The sequence below is a fragment of the Scyliorhinus canicula genome, chromosome 5 (genome assembly GCF_902713615.1).
Source record: "Scyliorhinus canicula chromosome 5, sScyCan1.1, whole genome shotgun sequence".
Classification (NCBI taxonomy): domain Eukaryota; kingdom Metazoa; phylum Chordata; class Chondrichthyes; order Carcharhiniformes; family Scyliorhinidae; genus Scyliorhinus; species Scyliorhinus canicula.
In genome coordinates, this window is record NC_052150.1 from 133626491 (window position 1) to 133645523 (window position 19033).

Below are 19033 nucleotides of genomic sequence, written 5' to 3' on the forward strand. Positions count from 1 at the left end.
GCAGGTTAGGTGGATTGGCCATGCTAATATTGCCCTTAGTGTCCAAAAAAAAAGGTTGGGAGAGGTTATTGCGTTACGGGGCTAGGGTGGAAGTTAGGGCTTAAGTGGGTCAGTGCAGACTCGATAGGCCGAATGGCCTCCTTCTGCACTGAATGTTCTATGTATGAAATTGCTGCGCTCTTGACAGACATCTTTGTATCCTTACTGGCTACAGGTAAGGTCCCAGAGGACAGGAGGAGAGCTAACGTTCCGTTTTTTAAGACAGGTAGCAAGGATAATCTAGGAAATTACAGGCCAGTGAGCCTTACGTCAGTGGTAGGGAAATTATTGGAGAGGATTCTTCGAGACAGGATTTACTCCCACTTGGAAATAAATGAACGTATCAGCAAGACACAGCATGATTTTGTGAAGGGGAGGTCATGCCTCACTAACTTGATCGAGTTTTTCGAGGCAGTGATGAAGATGATTAATGAGGGTAGGGTAGTGAATGTTGTATACATGGACTTCAGTAAGGTCTTTGGTGAGGTCCCTCATGGCAGACTGATACAGAAAGTGAAGTCACACGGGATCAAAGGTGAGCTGGCAAGATGGATACAGAACTGGCTCAGTCATAGAAGACCGAGGGCAGCGGTGGAAGGGTGTTTTTCTGAATGGAGGGCTGTGACTAGTGGTGTTCCACAGAAATCAGTGCTGGGATTTTTGCTGTTTGTAATATATATAAATGATTTGGAGGAAGATGTAACCAATCTTATTAGTAAGTTTGTGGACAACAAAAATATTGGTGGAATTGGGGATAGCGATGAGAACAGTCAGAGGATACAGCAGGATATAGACTCAGTTGGAGGCTTGGAAAGGGAGATGGCAAATGGAGTTTAAGTGGGACAAATGTGTGGGAACGCATTTTGGAAGGTCTAATGTAGGTAAGAAATATACAGTGAATGGTAGAACCCTCAAGAGAATTGACAGTCAGAGAGGTGTAGGTGTACAGGTCCATAGATCACTGGAAGTGGCAACGCAGATGGAGAAGGTAGTCAAGAAGGCATATGCATGTTTGCCTTCATCATCCAAGGCGTTGAGTTTAAAAATTGGCAAGTCATGCTGTAGTATAGAACCTTAGTTAGGTCACACTTGAATTATAGTGTTCAATTCTGGTCGTCATACTACCGGAGGGATGTGGAGGCTTTGGAGTGGGTCTTCCAGGATGTTCTCTGGGATGGAGGGCATTAGCTATGAGGAGAGTTTGGATAAACCTGGTTTGTTCTCACTGGAACGACGGAGGTTGAGGGTCAACCTGATAGATGTCTACAAAATGATAAGGGGCATGGACAGAGTGGATAGTCAAACGCTTTTTCCCAGGGTGGAAGAGTCAATTACTAGGGGATATAGGTTTAAGGTGTGAGGGGCAAAGTTTAGAGAAGATGTGCGAGGGAAGTTTTTTACACAGAGGGTAGTGGGTGCCTGGAACCCGCTGCCGGAGGATGTGGTGGAAGCAGGGATGACAGTGACATTTAAGAGGCGTCTTGACAAATACATGAATAGGATGGGAATAGAGAAGGTTTTAGGTTAGACCGGCAGCATGCCCTGCGCAGGCCTGGAGGGCCGAAGGGCCTGTTCCTGTGCTGTACTTTTCTTTATTCGTTTATTCTTGGGGCCTTAATTAGTCCTCAGGTTGGCAAGCGTATCATGCAAGGGCCACTCAAAAAGAACCAAACATCAGTCCTCCTATGCAGTATCGCCGCGGTAAACAGGCCAGACCCATATCCGTGACAATGGGGCATCTCTGCTGACAAGTGAGTGAGAGTCAATTACAAGGGGATATAGGTTTAAGGTGTGAGGGGCAAAGTTTAGAGAAGATGTGCGAGGGAAGTTTTTTTACACAGAGGGTAGTGGGTGCCTGGAACCCGCTGCCAGTCTAAATCCCTGCATGCTTCTTAATGTATAAATATCAGATGATTTCTCAGTTGGGTAGCGTCCTGCTTCAGAGACATACACTGAAGTAGTGCTCTCCTGATGCAAAGTAGAGAGACTTTTTTGGTAGAGATGTTGATGTTCATATCCTTGGTAATAGTGGAGGAAGACGCATGCAATAATATTATCAGAGGACATTCAGAAGAAGGTGAAATGGTGGGACCGAAGGTATGGTGTTCATTGACAACTTGGTTAGGAGGATTTTTCCGCAATAATGTATTATCTTACATTCCAGTAGTTGACAGCACTGTTCACCTCTAGGCTAAATCCTTTATCCACCCTCTTGGACTACTTTCTCCTACCGCAGCTGCAAAGCTTCACCTTTCTAAATTGCAGAGTTGTGTAACTTGCAAGCAATCACTCCAAATCTGGAGGCAGCTCAGGGCTTTTCAGAATTCAGCTGTATCGGGCAAGGCATTTGAAACATTTAGGATGCCGATAGTTTACTCATTGTATGTGCACATGTTAATACCACCCCCGTTTTGACATTTGCATCTGTTTGCAGTTTCAAATTACAGTGGCGAACTATTCTTTAAATGGCTATGAATCTTTCATCATAGAATCATTGAATGGTAACAGCACAGCAAGAGGCCATTAGGTTCATTGTGTCTGTGCCAGCTCTCTACAAAAGCAATTCAATTTGTACCACTATCCTGCCTTTCATAATCTTGCAAATTTTTCCTCTTCAGATAATGATCTCATTTGCTTTTGAAAGCCACTTGAATCTACCTCCATGACACTCTCAGGCAGCGTACGCCAGATTATACCTCCTCACTGCAAAATAAAAGCCAGTTTTTCCTTTGCTGCACACTTTAAATTGGTGTACTCTGGTTCGTGATCTTGAATGGGAACTGTTTCTCCTCATCTTCGCTGTCGATATTGCTCACGATTTTGAATACCTCCATCAAATCTCCTCTCAACATTCACTTCTCCAAGGAGAATAGCCCCATTTTCATAACTCTACCTGGATGACTGAAATCTTTGATCCTCGGAACTATTCTCGTGAATCTTTTCTGCACTCTCTCTAAAACTTTCCCATCTTTCCTAAAGTATGGTGCCCAGAACGGGACACAATACTCCAGTTGAGAATTGGTGTTTTGCACAAATTTATCATAACATCTTTGCTTTTGTTCGCTACGCCCTATTGATAAAGCCTTAGATCCTATATGCTTTTTTTTTCAAACATGCTCTCAACTTGCCCTGCCACACTTCTCTACAATAAATTTCATCTGCCACTTTTCCGTCTATTCCACCAACCTGTCTACATCTTTTTGAAGTTTAACTATTTTCTCCTTACAGTTGACAATACCCCCAAATTCCATAATTCTCAGATTTTGACATTTTTGCCAATAGACATAAGCTTCTTGCTCTCAACTTTTCTGCACCATGATAGTGCATAAGTCGGACTTTTATATGTTTCTGTAGCTAATTATTCCTACAACAGGTCACTGGTCTGTCGCCAAGAGCTTCTAGCTTGAGGGGCATGGTGCCACATCAAGCTTAACCACACTCGCACATAAACTAAGGGACAATTTAGCATAGCCGATCTAACTAACCTAACAGTCTTTGGACTGTGGGAGGAAACTGGAGCACCCAGAGGAAACCCATGCAGACACAGGAAGAAAGTGCAAACTCCACACAGTCACCCAAGATTGGAATCAACCCTGGGTGCAAGGCAACAATAGTGCTAACCAATGCACCACTGTGCCACCCCAGAGATAAGCCTAGGTCATTAATATATAGTAAAAAAACAGGGGAACCAACAGTGACAACTGAGGAAGTCCGAAAAACAACTATTCACCGCTACTGTTGGTTTCCTGTCACGCAGCCAATTGTGTCCATGTTGCTTCTGTTTCTCTTATTCCATTAGCTCTACTTGTGCACACAATTCTGTGGTGTGGCCAATTATCAAGTCCCTTTTGGAAGCCCATGTACATAGATAGAACAGTACAGCACAGAACAGGCCCTTCGGCCCTCGATGTTGTGCCGAGCCATGATCACCCTACTCAAACCCACGTAACCACCCTATACCCGTAACCCAATAACCCCCCCTTAATACTTTATTAGGACACTACGGGCAATTTAGCATGGCCAATCCACATAACCCGCACATCTTTGGACTGTGGGAGGAAACCGGAGCACCCGGAGGAAACCCACGCACACATGGGGAGGACGTGCAGACTCCGCACAGACAGTGACCCAGCCGGGAATCGAACCTGGGACCCTGGAGCTGTGAAGCATTTATGCTAACCAACATGCTACCGTGCTGCCCGTGATGTACATCACATCAACTCATCTCTGCCTGTTACCTCACCAAAAACCTCAAGCAAGTTAGTTTACCATGATTTGCTGTTAACAAATCCTTGCTGGACTTCCTTAATTAATCTGCACTTCCCTGAGGGTCTGTTCATTTTGTCTCAAATTATCTTTTCTGAACCACCGAGGTTAAACCAACTGGCCTGTAATTGTGGGGCTTGTCCTCAAACCTATTTTTGAATAAGGGTGTAAAATTTGCAATCAATGCTATTTTAAGTAAAGGAAGACTAATTACATTTACATTAGTTTTTCCATGCCAAATTTAGGAAGATGTTTTGACATTTTATTAAATTTTTCAGCTACAAGAATTCCCTGCATGATACAGCCAATGATGATGAGGATGAAGATGTGAAAGAGGAACGTGTACGGGTTCTGAATGGAGGAGCAAACACTGATATTTTACAGATACACAACCTAAAGAAATGTTACCAGAAGATGAACAAAAAAGTTAATGCTGTAAATGGAGTCACTGTAGGGGTACCTACTGGAGAGGTACAGTATACACAAATTTTATTTAAATATTTAGTTCCAGTAACATTGCTAAGCAGCGACAAGTTACTTCAATTTTAAAATAACAGAAAATGTTGGAAATATTCAGCAGGTTCATCTATGGGGAGATAAGCAGAGTCAATGTGAAGGTATTTTTACTGCTGTTTTCAGGACTCTAGCATTAGGCCAAATGGGGGGTCCCAAACCTGCATTTTTCAGGAACCAGACCAGTTGCCCTATTCACCGAGAGGCAGTCTCATATATGGCAGCCTCTGTGCTTGCTATCATAGTGAGTGGCTCCCAATACTGTCAGTGTGTGCTGTGAGGAGGATGCAAAGAGGCTGCAGGGAGACTTTGACAGGCTGGCTGAGTGGGCAAATACTTAGCAAATGCTATATAATGTGGGTAAATGTGAGGTTATCCACTATCATGGTCAAAACAAGAAGGCAGATTATTGTCTGAATGGTGGCAATTTACAAAAAGGGGAAGTGCAATGAGACCTGGGTGTCATGGTGGAACAGTCGCTGAAGGTTGGCATGCTGGTACAGCAGGCAGTAAAGAAAGCTAATGGCTTGCTGGCCTTCATAGCGCGAGGATTTGAGTTTAGGAGTAGGGATGGCTTGCTGAAGTTATACAGGCCCATGGTGTCTGTACTGTGTACAGTTTTGGTCTCCTAGTTTGAGCTAGGACATTCTTGCTGTTGAGGGTGTCCAGCGAAGGTTCACCAGGCTAATTCACTCAGAGATAGTTTTGGTCTCCTAGTTTGAGCTAGGACATTCTTGCTGTTGAGGGTGTCCAGCGAAGGTTCACCAGACTAATTCCCAGGACGGCAGGACTGACATATGAAGAAAGACTGGATCAACTGGGCTTGTACTCATTAGAGTTTAGAAGAATGAGAGGGGATCTCATGGAAACATATAAAATCCTGATGGGACTGGACAGGCTAGATGCGGGAAGAATGTTCCCGATGTTGGGTACATTCAGAACTTGGGATCACAGCCTAAGAATAAGGGGTAAGCCATTCAGGACTGAGATGAGGAAAAACCTATTCTCTCAGAGAGTTGTGAACTTGTGGAATTCTCTACCATAGAAAGTTGTTGGGGCCAGTTCGTTGGATATATTCAAGAGGGAGCTGGATGTGGTCCTTGCAGCTAAAAGGATCAAGGGGTATGGAGAGAAAGCGGGATACTGAATTTGCATGATCAGCCATGATCATATTGAATGGTGGTGCAGGGCTCAAATGGCTGAATGGCCTACTCCTAAACCTATTGTCTATATTTCTATGTTCATTATTTAAATTTTATTAACACTGGGACCTGGGACCTCAGCGCCGTGAGGCAGCAGGGCTAACCCACTGCGCCGCCGTGCTGCCCAACAAAGATTATTAATTTATCCCTTCTCAGTGCACAGTATTCAGTCTAAAATTGCCTGTCCTCTGGCTGGTTTGTCAATGTATTAGTCTAAAAAAAAAATCATCATGTACATACTTCAGGAACAACTCCTCCACTATACCATTGCTAGTTTGGTTTGTCCAATCTGTATGTAAATTAAAGTACCCTTATTGCATGCATCTCTGATTTATTGTGTAATTACCTTCCCTATATCTCAACTACTGTCCGGGGTCCTATAGACAACTTCCAACAATATTTTCTGTCGCTTGATGTTTTTTATCTTCACCCAGACAATGGGTGTCAGGGAGCCATCCCAGTGAGGTGCATACAGATTCTACATCATGATTTTCCGAGCCAATATCCTTCCTCACTACTGCATCGATTTCCCCCTTTACTCACAATGCTACCCCACCTCCTTTCCATTTTTGTCTGTCCTTTCTAAATAATGATGTTCAGTTCCTTTGACTTCTAAATCTTGTTAGTCATCTTCGCTTTACTTTGCATTCCAGCCCCATTTGTTTTTCACCCTTGTTTTTTCTGCTTTCCACTTTTGCGTCTTACATTTCTGTCTTTTGTTTCGTCCCATTTTTCTCCCTCCTCTGTCTCCCTGTTCAGGTTCTCATACCCCTGCCATTCTAGCTTAAACCCTCCTCGACAGCATTAACAACGCCCCCCCCCCCCCCCCCCCCCCCCCGGCCCCTGACGACATTGGTCCCGGTACTACCCAGATGCAACCCATCCTGTTGTACTGGTCCCATCTTCCCTAGAACCGGTCCCAATGTCCCAGGAATCTGAATCTCTCCCATCTACACAATTTCTCCGATCATGTATTCATCTGGTATATAGGAACAGAAGTAGGCCACTCAGCCCCTCGATCCTGTCCCGCCATTTAATGAGATCATGGCTGATCTGTGGCCGACTCCATATGGGCCTCCTTAATACATTTACTTATCAAAAATCGATCAATCTCAGACAACTGACCCAGTGGGAGAGAGTTCCAAATCTCTGCTTTCCTTTGAGTGAAGAGTGCTTCCTAACATCTCTCTTGAACGGTCTAGTCCTAATTTTCAGACTATGGCCCCTAGTTTTAGAATCTCCAGCCAGTGGAACTAGTTTATCTTTATCAACTCTGTCTTTGCCAGTTAATATCTCATAGAATCTCTACAATGGAGAAGGAGACCATTCGACCCATCGAGTCTGCACTGACCCTCTGAAAGAGCACCCTATCTAGGTCCACTCCCCCGCCCTATCCCCGTAACATGGTCAATCTACCTAACCTGCACATCTTTGAACTCTGAGAGGAAACCGGAACACCTGGAGGAAACCCATGCGGACACGGGGGAACGTGCAAACTCCACACAGACAGTGACCCAAGGCTGGAATTGAACCCGGGTCCCTGGTGCTGTGAGGCAGCAGTGTTACCACTGTTCCACTGTGCCGCCCTTAAATACTTTGATCAGATCACCACTTAACTTTCTAAATTATAGCGAAAACAGGCCTAATCTGTGTAATCTTTCCTTGTAACTTAACCCCTATAGTCCAAGTACCATTTTTGTAAATCTACATTGCACTCCGAACAAGACCAAAATATCCTTTCTCAGGTGTGCCCAGAACTGCTCACAGTACTCCAAGTTGGGTCTAGCAAGGGTTATTTTTATTCACACTAGCACATGACACTGATAATAATCCTGAGTTTACTACCCTTGAGATACTACCTCGTAATTTAATTCCTAATTCCCTATATTCTGCTCTTAGGACCTCATCCCTTTTTTTTAGCTGATGTTGGTGGTATCAATATGCACCATGGCCATCTGCTATTCAGAATGCAGATTGACCCTGGCACCAGGGAAGCAACACAACATCCTGGAGTTTATTTTGTGGCTGCAGAAGTTCATGTGTATTCCTCTTACTATTGAATCCCCTATCACTATAGCCCTGCCATTCTTCTTCCTCCCCTCTTGTGGGGCAGAGTCATCCATGGTGCCATGGCCCTGGCTTCTCCTGCTATCTCCTGAGAAGTCACCCCCCCTCCAACAATATATAAAACAGTATATCTGTTAGAGAGGGTGGGGGGCAGCCACATGGGTCTCCTGAACTACCTGCCTTCCTCTACTCTGTCTGGTGGTCAACAATCCCCTTTCAACCTATTCAGTCTTTACCTGTGTGCAACCACCTAACTTAACATACTGTCGAAGGCAATCTCACCATCACGGATGCACCTCAGAGAGGCCCCTCCACCTTTCCAGCTCCAAAATGCAGTTATCCAGCAGCTTGGACAACTTCCTGCACACGTGGTTGCCAGGGACACTGGAAATGACCATGACTCCCTACATAACGCAGGATGAGCATATCACAGGTGCAAGCTCCACTAACATGACTTCCCTTCTGGTTAAGCTTGTTAGTTATCCCCTTAAAGAAGACTAATTACACCAGGGACCTTATTTCACTCTGAACACTGCCACTGCAATGCAAAGAACTTGCTGTAAGTCTTTGGAGACCTTACTTTAAGTCTTACCTTTAGTCCCCTTACGCTAGGGCGGCATGGTAGCACAGTGGTTAGCTCTGTTGCTTCACAGCGCCAGGGTCCAAGGTTCGTTTCCCGCTTCGGTCATTGTCTGTGCGGAGTCTGCATGTTCTCCCCGTGTCTGCGTGGGTTTCGTTCGGGTGCTCCTGTTTCCTCTCTCAAGTCCCCAACGACGAGCTTGTGAGGTGAATTGGACATTCTGAATTCTCCCTCAGTGTACCCGAACAGGTGCTGGAATGTGGCGACTAGGGGATTTTCACAGTAACTTCATTGCAATGTTAATGTAAGCCTACTTGTGACACTAATAAAGACTATTGTTATTACTTTCGTTACCTTATTTTATTGACCCAAACTTTCTTAGATCAAAGTGAAGCTACTTATTGAAAGTATACATGCTTTTCTAATTTACAGCAAATTGTCAACAATCCTTAACGACAATTTCTTACCAACCAATGAACTTATAGTATTCCTGTGGTGTTGCTCTTTGTTTCACATGTAGAGAAGATCTGTTAATGTATAGTGGCAAATGATGCCAAGCAGTTCCATATTATATATGTCAAATCCCTGATGTATGTGGTTTGCATGGCCTAGGATCAGAATGGGGATTCTTTCCTGAAGTCTCCGATTGATAAATCAGGGATTGGATTCTCCAATTGAAGACTAAGTACTGACACCGGTGTGGGAACAGTGGCGTTTTACGCCAGAAAAAACGGCGCAAAAGCTGCACCGATCCTCCAACTGGTGGGGGACTGGAAGCCGCGCATGCATAAAGGCTTTACCTGCGGACACGGCCAAAGAATTGCCGGGTCTGTGGCCGCACATGCGCATGGCGGCGGCCTGTAGTAGCCACGGGGTACAACATGGTGCCGGTCGCACGCAGACCCGTCCTGTCAAAAACTATTCCCCTGTAACCAGCCTCGCCATCCCCGGACCACCACCCACCAGTCCCCCCAGTCCCTGACGAAGGCCCCCCCCCCCGCCAGTGTTCCACGCCGTCGGGAACTCGGCCCATCGGGGTAGAGCCTCAGATCCTATAAAGAAGACAGGGAAATGAGTTGCTACCTGAATATAGTTCAATAAAGGATGAATCTATTTGAACCATACTTAATTTAGTAGAATTATGCATGTGGACCTTCATCATTTGCTCCTGAACTCTACGTAACATACTTCTCCATTTTAAATTATTTTCAAGTGTTTTGGTCTTCTCGGTGTGAATGGGGCTGGGAAAACTACGACGTTCAAGATGCTGACAGGAGACATAGGACCATCTTCGGGTTCTGCAATTATCAAGACTGCTGCAGGGTAATAAATTAGCCTATCATTCTCGAGGTCTGGCATCTTCGTGCCTTAAAATTAGATTCACTAAACCTTTTCTGTTTTATATGATCTGTGTAACTTAAGCTTCCATTTAATTTTGTAGTTATGAAACTGAAACTAAGAACCACATTTTTGTTTGTACTTTTAAACAAAGATGATACTTTATCCATTTTATTCCTTTATAATTAGTTTTCTGTCACCATTTCTGAACCTTTCCATTGTTCCTTCTTACTCAGAATACAGTTAGCAACTGTGTAGTCCAGTGTGTCATCTTCATTCTCTATTGCCCACCCAAGTACTGTGCCAAAAATATGTTCTTACCAAGGCACCTAAACTGCTCTCTCCTTCAGCCACTGCACTGAATGATTTCTTGTTGCCCATGATTTCAACCTCAATCTTAACTCATCATGCTCTATTTTTTCTAGATTCACTGGCCTCTTATTCTCTTCCCAAGCTCCCAGCTGCCCCCGCCTCTCCATTATGTAAACTCCCCAACTCATATTGATAGCCACCCCTTGGCCTTGCATTTTAAATGGCCTTGCTACTACATCACAGATAAGGCCATTCCTAAACACTTCCTTATGTGATTCTACATCCACAACATCTTCCATGTCCAAACCTTGCACAGAGCAGAGTGGGACTTGTGGGCCAGGCCATGAGGTTATAGACTGTGGTTGTGTACAATTCTGCTGTTGCTGATGGCCACATGATTGCCCAATTTGGAGTTGTTAGACCTCTTCAAAATCTATCCAATTTAGCATGGTGGTAGTGCCACACAATAAGATGGAGGGTATGCTTAATGTGAAGTCTCCACAAGGACTGTGTGGTGATCACTTTTACCAATGAATCTAAAACAGGTGAGGATGAGGTCAAGTAGTTTTTCCCCTCTTGTTCGTTCCCTCACCACCTGCTGCACACCCAACCTGTCCTTCAAGACTTGGCCAGTTCCATATGTGGTGGTGCTACCAAGCCATTCTTGCTGATTAACATTTTTTAAAGTTTCCTCATGGGCTAAATGGAAGTCTCCCACCCAGAATGGATTTTGTGCCTTTGCCACCCTTAGAGTTTCTTCAAATTGATGTTCAAGTTGGAGTGACACTGATTCGTCAGCTCAGTAGGGGAGTGGTAGGTGGTTATCAGCAAGAGATTTTCTTGCCCATGTTGGACCTAATGTTATGAGACTTCCAGATGATCAATATTGAGGACTCACAGAGACTGTATACCACTGCCCCACCACCTCTCATGGGTGTGTCCTGCTGGTGGGACAGGATATACCCAGATACGGTGATGGTGGTGTCTGGGATAGTATTTGTAATTATGATTTGGTGAGTATCACAATGTCAGTCTTTTTTGACAGCTCTCCCAATTTTGGCACAAGCCCCCCCAGAAGTTATTGAGGATGAATTTGCAAGGTCGACAGGTTGACGATTGTGGGTCCTTGTTTCTATTCTCTTGGTCAATGCCGGGCCATCTAGTTTCATTCCTTTTCAACTTTGTAGCAATTTTATACAACTGGGTGACTTACCAGACTGTTTCAGAGGGCATTTAAGAGTAACCATATGGCTGTGGTCTGGGGTCACATGTAGGCCAGACCAGGTAAGGATTGCAGATTTCCTTACCTTAAATGGAAGGTGAGTTGTTATGAAAAATCAATGATGGCTTCATGGTCACCATTACTGAGTCTAGCTTTTTCATTCCAGATTTATTAATTGAATTCCACCAGCTGCTGTGGCGGAATAAACCTGGCTTCCCAAACCTTTATTCTGAGCCTCTGGATTACTCATCCAGTGACATTACTGCTATGCTAGAGCCTCCCCTCTCTTACTCAGAGGTTAATGGTACTGTTAGAAGCACTGTCTAAGTTTGGTGTTTAAGTTACATTACTGGCACAGAGTACAGAGCTTTATTCTGCACCTGCCTAGCTAACACATGTGATATGATAATGTTACGCGATTTAGTGATCGATTCATTTTCATTGCACTGACACCTAGTACAGGGATGTGCATTTGGTTCCTAAAAATAATGTATTGTGCCTGAGGCTGTTCTAATGCAGTTGTCAATCTTGCCCCAAATCTAATGAAGAAGACATGCTGTATGGCAGGATTGCTGTTTGTGGTTGTTATTTATTTCCTTTCGAAGGTGTACTTTGTTTCTTGATTAGGGACTATGAACACATATCAATTTGGGATAAGTACATGTGGAATTTAGCATGCAACCTATGATTGTTATTATTGTTACTGCAAAATTAGTTTCTTCCTATTTTCTTCACTGCTGTCTGACTTTTACCTTGGCGATGGTATGTGTTGCTTCTAAAACATATGTTTTAGTTTCAGACATTCCTGCTATTACTCAGCTTTGAATGTACAATGCATTTATTCATGTAGTCTATTCAGTGTGGGTATGTTCACTGCTTTATCACTAGGTCGATTCAAGACATCATAAGTACGGATGTTGATGGATCTCTGATTGGATACTGTCCCCAGTATGATGCCCTGGATGATCTGTTGACTGGCCAAGAACACATATACTTCTATTCGAGAATCCGTGGAATGCCTGAGGAAATGATCAAGAAAGTGAGTAACAATAAATTCTTCTATATTTGCAGAATCCACTGCCATATAGCCTGTTTATATACTGTTTTTTCAGTCAGACTATCCACTCGAATAACATTTTCCAGCTATTCCCTGGTCTTAAGTATATTTATGCACTTCATCATTAAACCATGAGGATACTGGAAGTGTGCATGAATGTTCACCATCCTCTAGTGTCCAAATTGTACGAGGTGGATCAAATTTGCAGAACTGAGCTTGCTGTCATGAATAGCTGCAGGTGCTGAATAAAAGAGCATTTAACTAGTTACAACTATGTCCATGTTCACTGACAGTATTTACACATTTTCATGCAAGAGAAAATGTTCCATCTGAAAAACCTATGGTACATCCAGATAGGGATGCACCTGGAGCTGAATTGTTGAAGAGCTGACAAGGCAGTTTCTAGGGAGAGGGGCGAATGCTGAAACATTTATTGTGTGTCATCAGCCTTTTATTTTCCCCCCTGAATCATGCTCTTTCTGGCCAATCCTCCTGTCAATGAATCTCCTGGTCAGTCTTGCCATCACATTGCCTTTATGCATTTTTCCATGTACAGTATATTCAGTGTGGGCATGTTCACTGCCCATGGCTTCCATCAGGAAGAAGAAGAAGTTGAAGTCCCTGACTTCCAGAATACTATAATCTACACTGATGTTGTTTTCAGTGCTACTTAGCTTCTCATCCATTGGTATTTTTGGTTATGCTTAAATTATCTACATTATTAAATTGTGTTGCACAATGATGGTGGAAGTGTGGAAACCTATTGACTTAATGCTGTTATTTATTCTTTGTGTGAAGAAGTATGAGACGATTATTGTCAAATAGATTTCTGCATGGTTTTAGGATCAAACTGCTTAAGTGTCTGTATTTCATGATCCTGGAATGCATTAAAAAATTTAAGGATATGTGTATTATGCAGCAATATGCAACCTTATCTGTAATTTAATGTGGAGGTAAAATTAATAATCCAAAGCGATGCAAGTAAGTTAATTTTACCTGCAAAGAAACAGGAAATATTCAAGGTTATTGGGTTAGGCATACATGTCTCCGTTTTAACTCCCAGCTATGATGGACCTCATTAGCTGCTTGTCCACCCAAAGAGCCTGTAAGTCAGCAGGAAGTAGTTGCCCAGGCATTAAAATCATACAGAAAGAGACTACTGCCAGAGGCCCTGATACATGGAGGAGCAGCCCTGTTAGGCTGGAGAATCCCAGATCCATTTAGCCCAAAAAGAAACTTTAAAACATGTAACAATACCTAATTTGGTGGACCTTTTCTGACTCTGGTTGCTATTCCCAACGTTTTTTGCCTGGTGGTTAGGCATTACTACAGTGGGTTCCCCTGTTACCTGCAAACTTAACATTACAGATGGTCAAATCAGGGTGGGAATGGAGTGGGTGAGTGTCCCATTCTACTTTAACTATCTGACCCTCCCTGTCCCCTGCCTCATTTCTCAAACGTTAGGGCAAGTCATTGAAAGAGGCCTGGCTAAAAGCAGTTTACTTTCCATTATTCATACCCCCTGTTAAATGCCCATGTGGACACGTTTGCAGTGCATTTTATATGACAGATTCCTTTTAGAATGATATTGAGGTTACACATTTGCTGACCAGCTCTAACAAGACATGGTCAGGTCCTTTACTTCAAGGCCATTATGTCATCACGTCGATGGCATATTATCTCTTCATTCATATGAATCAGTGCTTTCTGTCTCTGCCAAACATTTGTACTAATCTGCATAAACATTTGAATAATATTCATGACCATAAAATGTAAAGATTCATTTCTATCTATTCACTGCATCCGTATTATCATGGTGTGAATTATAGTCCAAATCAGTAACAGAAACTGTTTCCGACTCCACCCTAGCTCACTCAAAACACATCTTTCTTTGAGACAGAATTGACAATAGACAATAATGGGCGGGAGTCGGCGGCGTCCTCTGGTCCTGCTGAAGGCGTCCCCAGCGTTTGGACAGGCAAGCCAGGCAAATCAGCGTAGACAACGGTGTGGCCAATGGAGAGCCGCCAGAAAACACACCGTGGGGAGGGCAGGTGGGAAACCCCACCCACCAAATGTTTTTAACAATTATGTTCTTCCTGTAAAGCATTCGGATCCTTCATGTAATTTATTAAACCTTCAATGTGTGTGGGGAATAAAATTTAACCACTCAAAATGTTACCATAGGCTCTAAAAGGGCAATTTTATTTTGATATGGTATCGTTAGAAATGGATGACCCGAAATTAGGAGAAGCTTGAGCTGATCCCAACCCATTGACCTGAACCAATTATTGAAGCCAATATTGCCAATAAAACCTGGCCCTTCTCATGTTTATATTTTTGTTGTTCATTCCAACATGGATCACTGATACAAGGCAAAACATTTTTGTTTCACGTACAAAATGCAACCTAGTTCAGCGATTTGAGTTTGCGTGGGCAATGTCTTTTAATCCATTAACATATTTGATGTTTGACATATTAGTCCCAATAATATTCATGACCATAAAATGTAAAGATTCATTTCTATCTATTCACTGCATCCGTATTATCAAGGTGTGAATTATAGTCCAAATCAGTAACAGAAACTGTTTCCGACTCCACCCTAGCTCACTCAAAACACATCTTTCTTTGAGACAGAATTGATAATAGACAATAATGGGCGGGAGTGTCAGGCCCTTCCCACCGGCGGCGTCCTCTGGTCCTGCTGAAGGCGTCCCCAGCGGTTGGACAGGCAAGCCAGGCAAATCAGCGTAGACAATGGTGTGGCCAATGGAGAGCCGCCAGAAAACACACCGTGGGGAGGGCAGGTGGGAAACCCCACCCACCCAATGTTTTTAACAATTATGTTCTTCCTGTAAAGCCCAGCTATTAACTATTATAAGCGTTTCATTCACAGTGTTTTGTTCTTTGTTGGCATTGTAGCAAACTCATGATCTTGCTCATCGTCTGTCCCTTACCTCGCATGCCGATAAATTAGTGAAAACATACAGTGGTGGCACAAAGAGGAAACTCTCTACAATTCTGGCATTGATTGGAAGGCCTCAAGTACTTTTACTGGTGAGATCTGTGGCTTAAAATTACCTATCTATGGGTAGGCAATCAAATGGTCACTTTTGCAACTATTCTCTTATGTTTTATTTTCAGCTACATATAATGTAGATGATATTTGTCTATTAAACATACAAAATTAGGGGTGAATAACATGGGGCTGGATTCTCTGCTGTCGGGATTCTCCGTCGTGCCGGCAGCGCACCAATGCTCGGGGATTTCCCAACGGCATAGCATGGGGCTGCCATTGGCCCTCTGGCGAGATGGAGAATCCTGCTGGTGGTGGGACAGAGAATCCTGCCCATGGTGTTTCAGTTGACAGCGACACATATGGAACACAGAGGTTTGATGCACTGAGCACTGAACAGTATGAACAGGAAGCAGTTAGGGCAGTGCTTCTCAAAGTCTGATCCAAGGTCCTCCAATAAACCAGGATCCTCATCCCACTTGTGTAGTATCACACAATTATACCAGCTCCTACATGTGTGACATCCATTATTATAAACACCAGCAACAAAAGGTAATTTTATAAGCAAGATTTAAATTCCTGTTGTAACATATAACTGTGAGATCAGATTTCAGAACCATGTGGCTGAAAACAAAGAATTAAATATCTGACTATGGAGCCCGATATGAGACTGACGTTCTGGAACTTGGAATTAGGATGAATGAATGGCTGAGTGGTGGGTGGATTGAGTAGCATGGGTAGTCAGGTCGGGAGGTGGGTTGTTGGATTGGGTGGAAAGTCAGGTAGTTGGGAAGGTTGGTTAGGGCTGGGGCATCAGGAGTTGGGTTGGGGTGGATATGGGAGCGGGGGATAATGTATGGGAGGTGTTGGGTTGAGCCACAATGTTAATCACCTGAATTTCACCAGAGAAAAATAATTGTAACAATTATGGGCTAACTATCTGAGCTGTGATGGAATCCTGATTGTAAAGCTATATTTAACGCTTAATTTATAGTTTATAGTCAATTGCAATTTGCCTGTTAATTTATGTTGGGCTGTGATTATCCATTTGGGAGACTATGGGCTGGATTCTCCGATTTGTATTCTCATGTATTTTCTTGAATTCTGTTTAATTCCCTTTTCTTCCATGTACTGAATGATCTGTTGAGCAAGTATTTTGCAGAAAAATACTTTTCACTGTACCTCGGTACACGTGACAATAAACGAATCCAATCCAATCCAATCCAATTTGCAGACTAAGTGCTGAATCCGGCGTGGGAACAGTGGCATTTTACGCAAGAAAAAATGACGCAACAGCTGCACAGATTCCAGGACCATTGGGGGCCGAGCAGCCGTGTTGGGAAAAGCTCCCGACTCCCACGCCAAAAACAGCTGGAGAATGGCCGGGTCCGTGGCCACACATGCGCACGGCGGTGGCCTGCGCTGGCCGCGCTGTGCAACATGGCACCGGCCCCGCGCGAACTCCACCTGCCAAAAAATGACCCCCAGTGACTCCTTCACCACCCACCCAGCCCTCGCTGAAGCCCTCCCGTCCAAGGCACAGCTCCCCCCCCCCCCCAACTATGGACACAATCTTCAGCCACCTTGCAGGGTCAACGGGAAAAAAAAGCATAAGTGTTCCGCGCCATCAGGAACTCGGCCCATCGTGGGCGGCGCATCAGGGGAAGGGCTTCCGATGACGTGCCAACTCCTTTCCAATGGCATGCGGCTTGCAACGCGATTACGCCATTTCGGAGGGGGCAGCGCCAGTGTCAAACCAGGGATCCTCCGCCGATCGCCGACTACGTTTGGACACATGGAATCCCACCCTATGTTCTGCCTGCGGTGAATTGCACCAGTTTTACAATACCATTGAGGTCGTAAAGCAGGGTGCACTTCTGTATTCCTTGTCATGCAAATACTTTTTTAAAAATAAATTTAGAGTACCCAATTCATTTTTCCAATTAAGGGGCAATTTAGCATGGCCATTCCATCTACCCTGCATATCTTTGGGTTGTGGGGGCGAAACCCACGCAAACACGAGGAGAATGTGCAAACTCCACACAGACAGCGACCCAGAGCCGGGATCGAGCCATAAATATAGGCAGAGCGGGGAAATTTGTTTTTCATTTATGGGATGTGGGCGTCACTGTTAGGCCAGTATTTATTGCCCATCCCTAGTTGCCCTCCAGAAGGTGGGGTGATTTGCCTTCTTGAACCACTGCAATCCTTGAGGTGTAGTTACAACCACTTTGCTGTTAGGAATGGAGGTCCAGATTTTGGCCTGTGACTGCGAAGGAATGGCAATATATTTCCAAGTCAGGGTGGTGAGTGACTTGGAGGAGGTACTCCAAATTGTGGTATTCTCAAGTATCTGCTGCTCTTGTCCTTCTAGATGATAGTGGTTGTGGGTTTGAAAGGTGTTGTCGAAGGAACCTTGGCGAGTTTCTCCAGTGCATCTTGTAGATGGTACACATGGCTGCCACAGTTTGTCGGCAGTGGGGGGTTTGAATGTTTGTGGAAGGAGAAGCAATCAAGTGGGATGGTATTGAGCTTCTTGAGTGTTGTTGGAGCTGCACTCATCCAGGCAAGTGGAGAGTATCCCATTACACTCCTGATTTGTGTCTTGTAGGTGGTGGACAAGCTTTGGGGGGTCAGGAGGTGAGTTACTCGCTGTACGATTCCTAGCCTTTGACCTGCACTGGTAGCCACAGTATTAATTTGGCTAGTCCAGTTCAGTTTCTGATCAATGGTAACCTCCAGGATGTTGATTGTGGGGGATTCAGCGATGGTAATGCCATTGAATGTCAAGGGACGATGGTTAGATCTTCTCTTGTAAGAGATGGTCATTGCCTGACACTTGTGTGGCGCAAATGTAACTTGCCGCTTGTCAGCCCAAGTCTGGATATTGTCCTGGTCTTGCTGCATTTGGACACAGACTACTTCATAAAAAATTCTTGTGCTTTATTTAAACCATGAGATCTTGTGGCTTCATTCTGTTCATAAGTATCTGGGAGCATTGATTTTTTTAAAGTTATTAGTCTCTACCAAGATCATAACAGAGCAAAAAGCGTGTATCTCGCCCAACATATTTGTAGAAGGCTGTGAGCAGCGCAAATTAGTCCATCAGAATTTTAAACTTCTCGGCAATTACAGCGCACGTGCAGGCATCTTGACCTCCTCAGGGTTCTCACATACAACAGCAGCAAACATTCAGTGCAGTACCACTCCTGATACTGGAAAATCTGCCCAGGTATGTGATCAAGGTGATCTATTCCTTAGAGGTTGCAATATAGACCTGATTTTAATACAGCACTTATAATGATGGGACCACATGAATAAAGAGAAGATCAGTTCTTATGTTCCTGTGAAACATTGATAAAAGTATTCTTGAAATTAACAAATAGATAATTGAGTGGAAAAGATACTTGATCGTAATTGT

General features: G+C 43.9%; 1 protein-coding gene across 1 annotated transcript in view; it reads left to right on the forward strand.

Annotated features, from left to right (window-relative positions):
- LOC119965683 (ATP-binding cassette sub-family A member 13-like) overlaps window positions 1–19033 on the forward strand; it is a 398370-nt gene that overhangs the window by 366220 nt on the left and 13117 nt on the right. The window contains exons 53-56 of the mRNA XM_038796446.1: window positions 4584–4776; window positions 9881–9990; window positions 12428–12578; window positions 15519–15653. Of these exons, the coding sequence (XP_038652374.1) occupies window positions 4584–4776; window positions 9881–9990; window positions 12428–12578; window positions 15519–15653 (589 nt within the window). The remainder of the gene's footprint in view (window positions 1–4583; window positions 4777–9880; window positions 9991–12427; window positions 12579–15518; window positions 15654–19033) is intronic.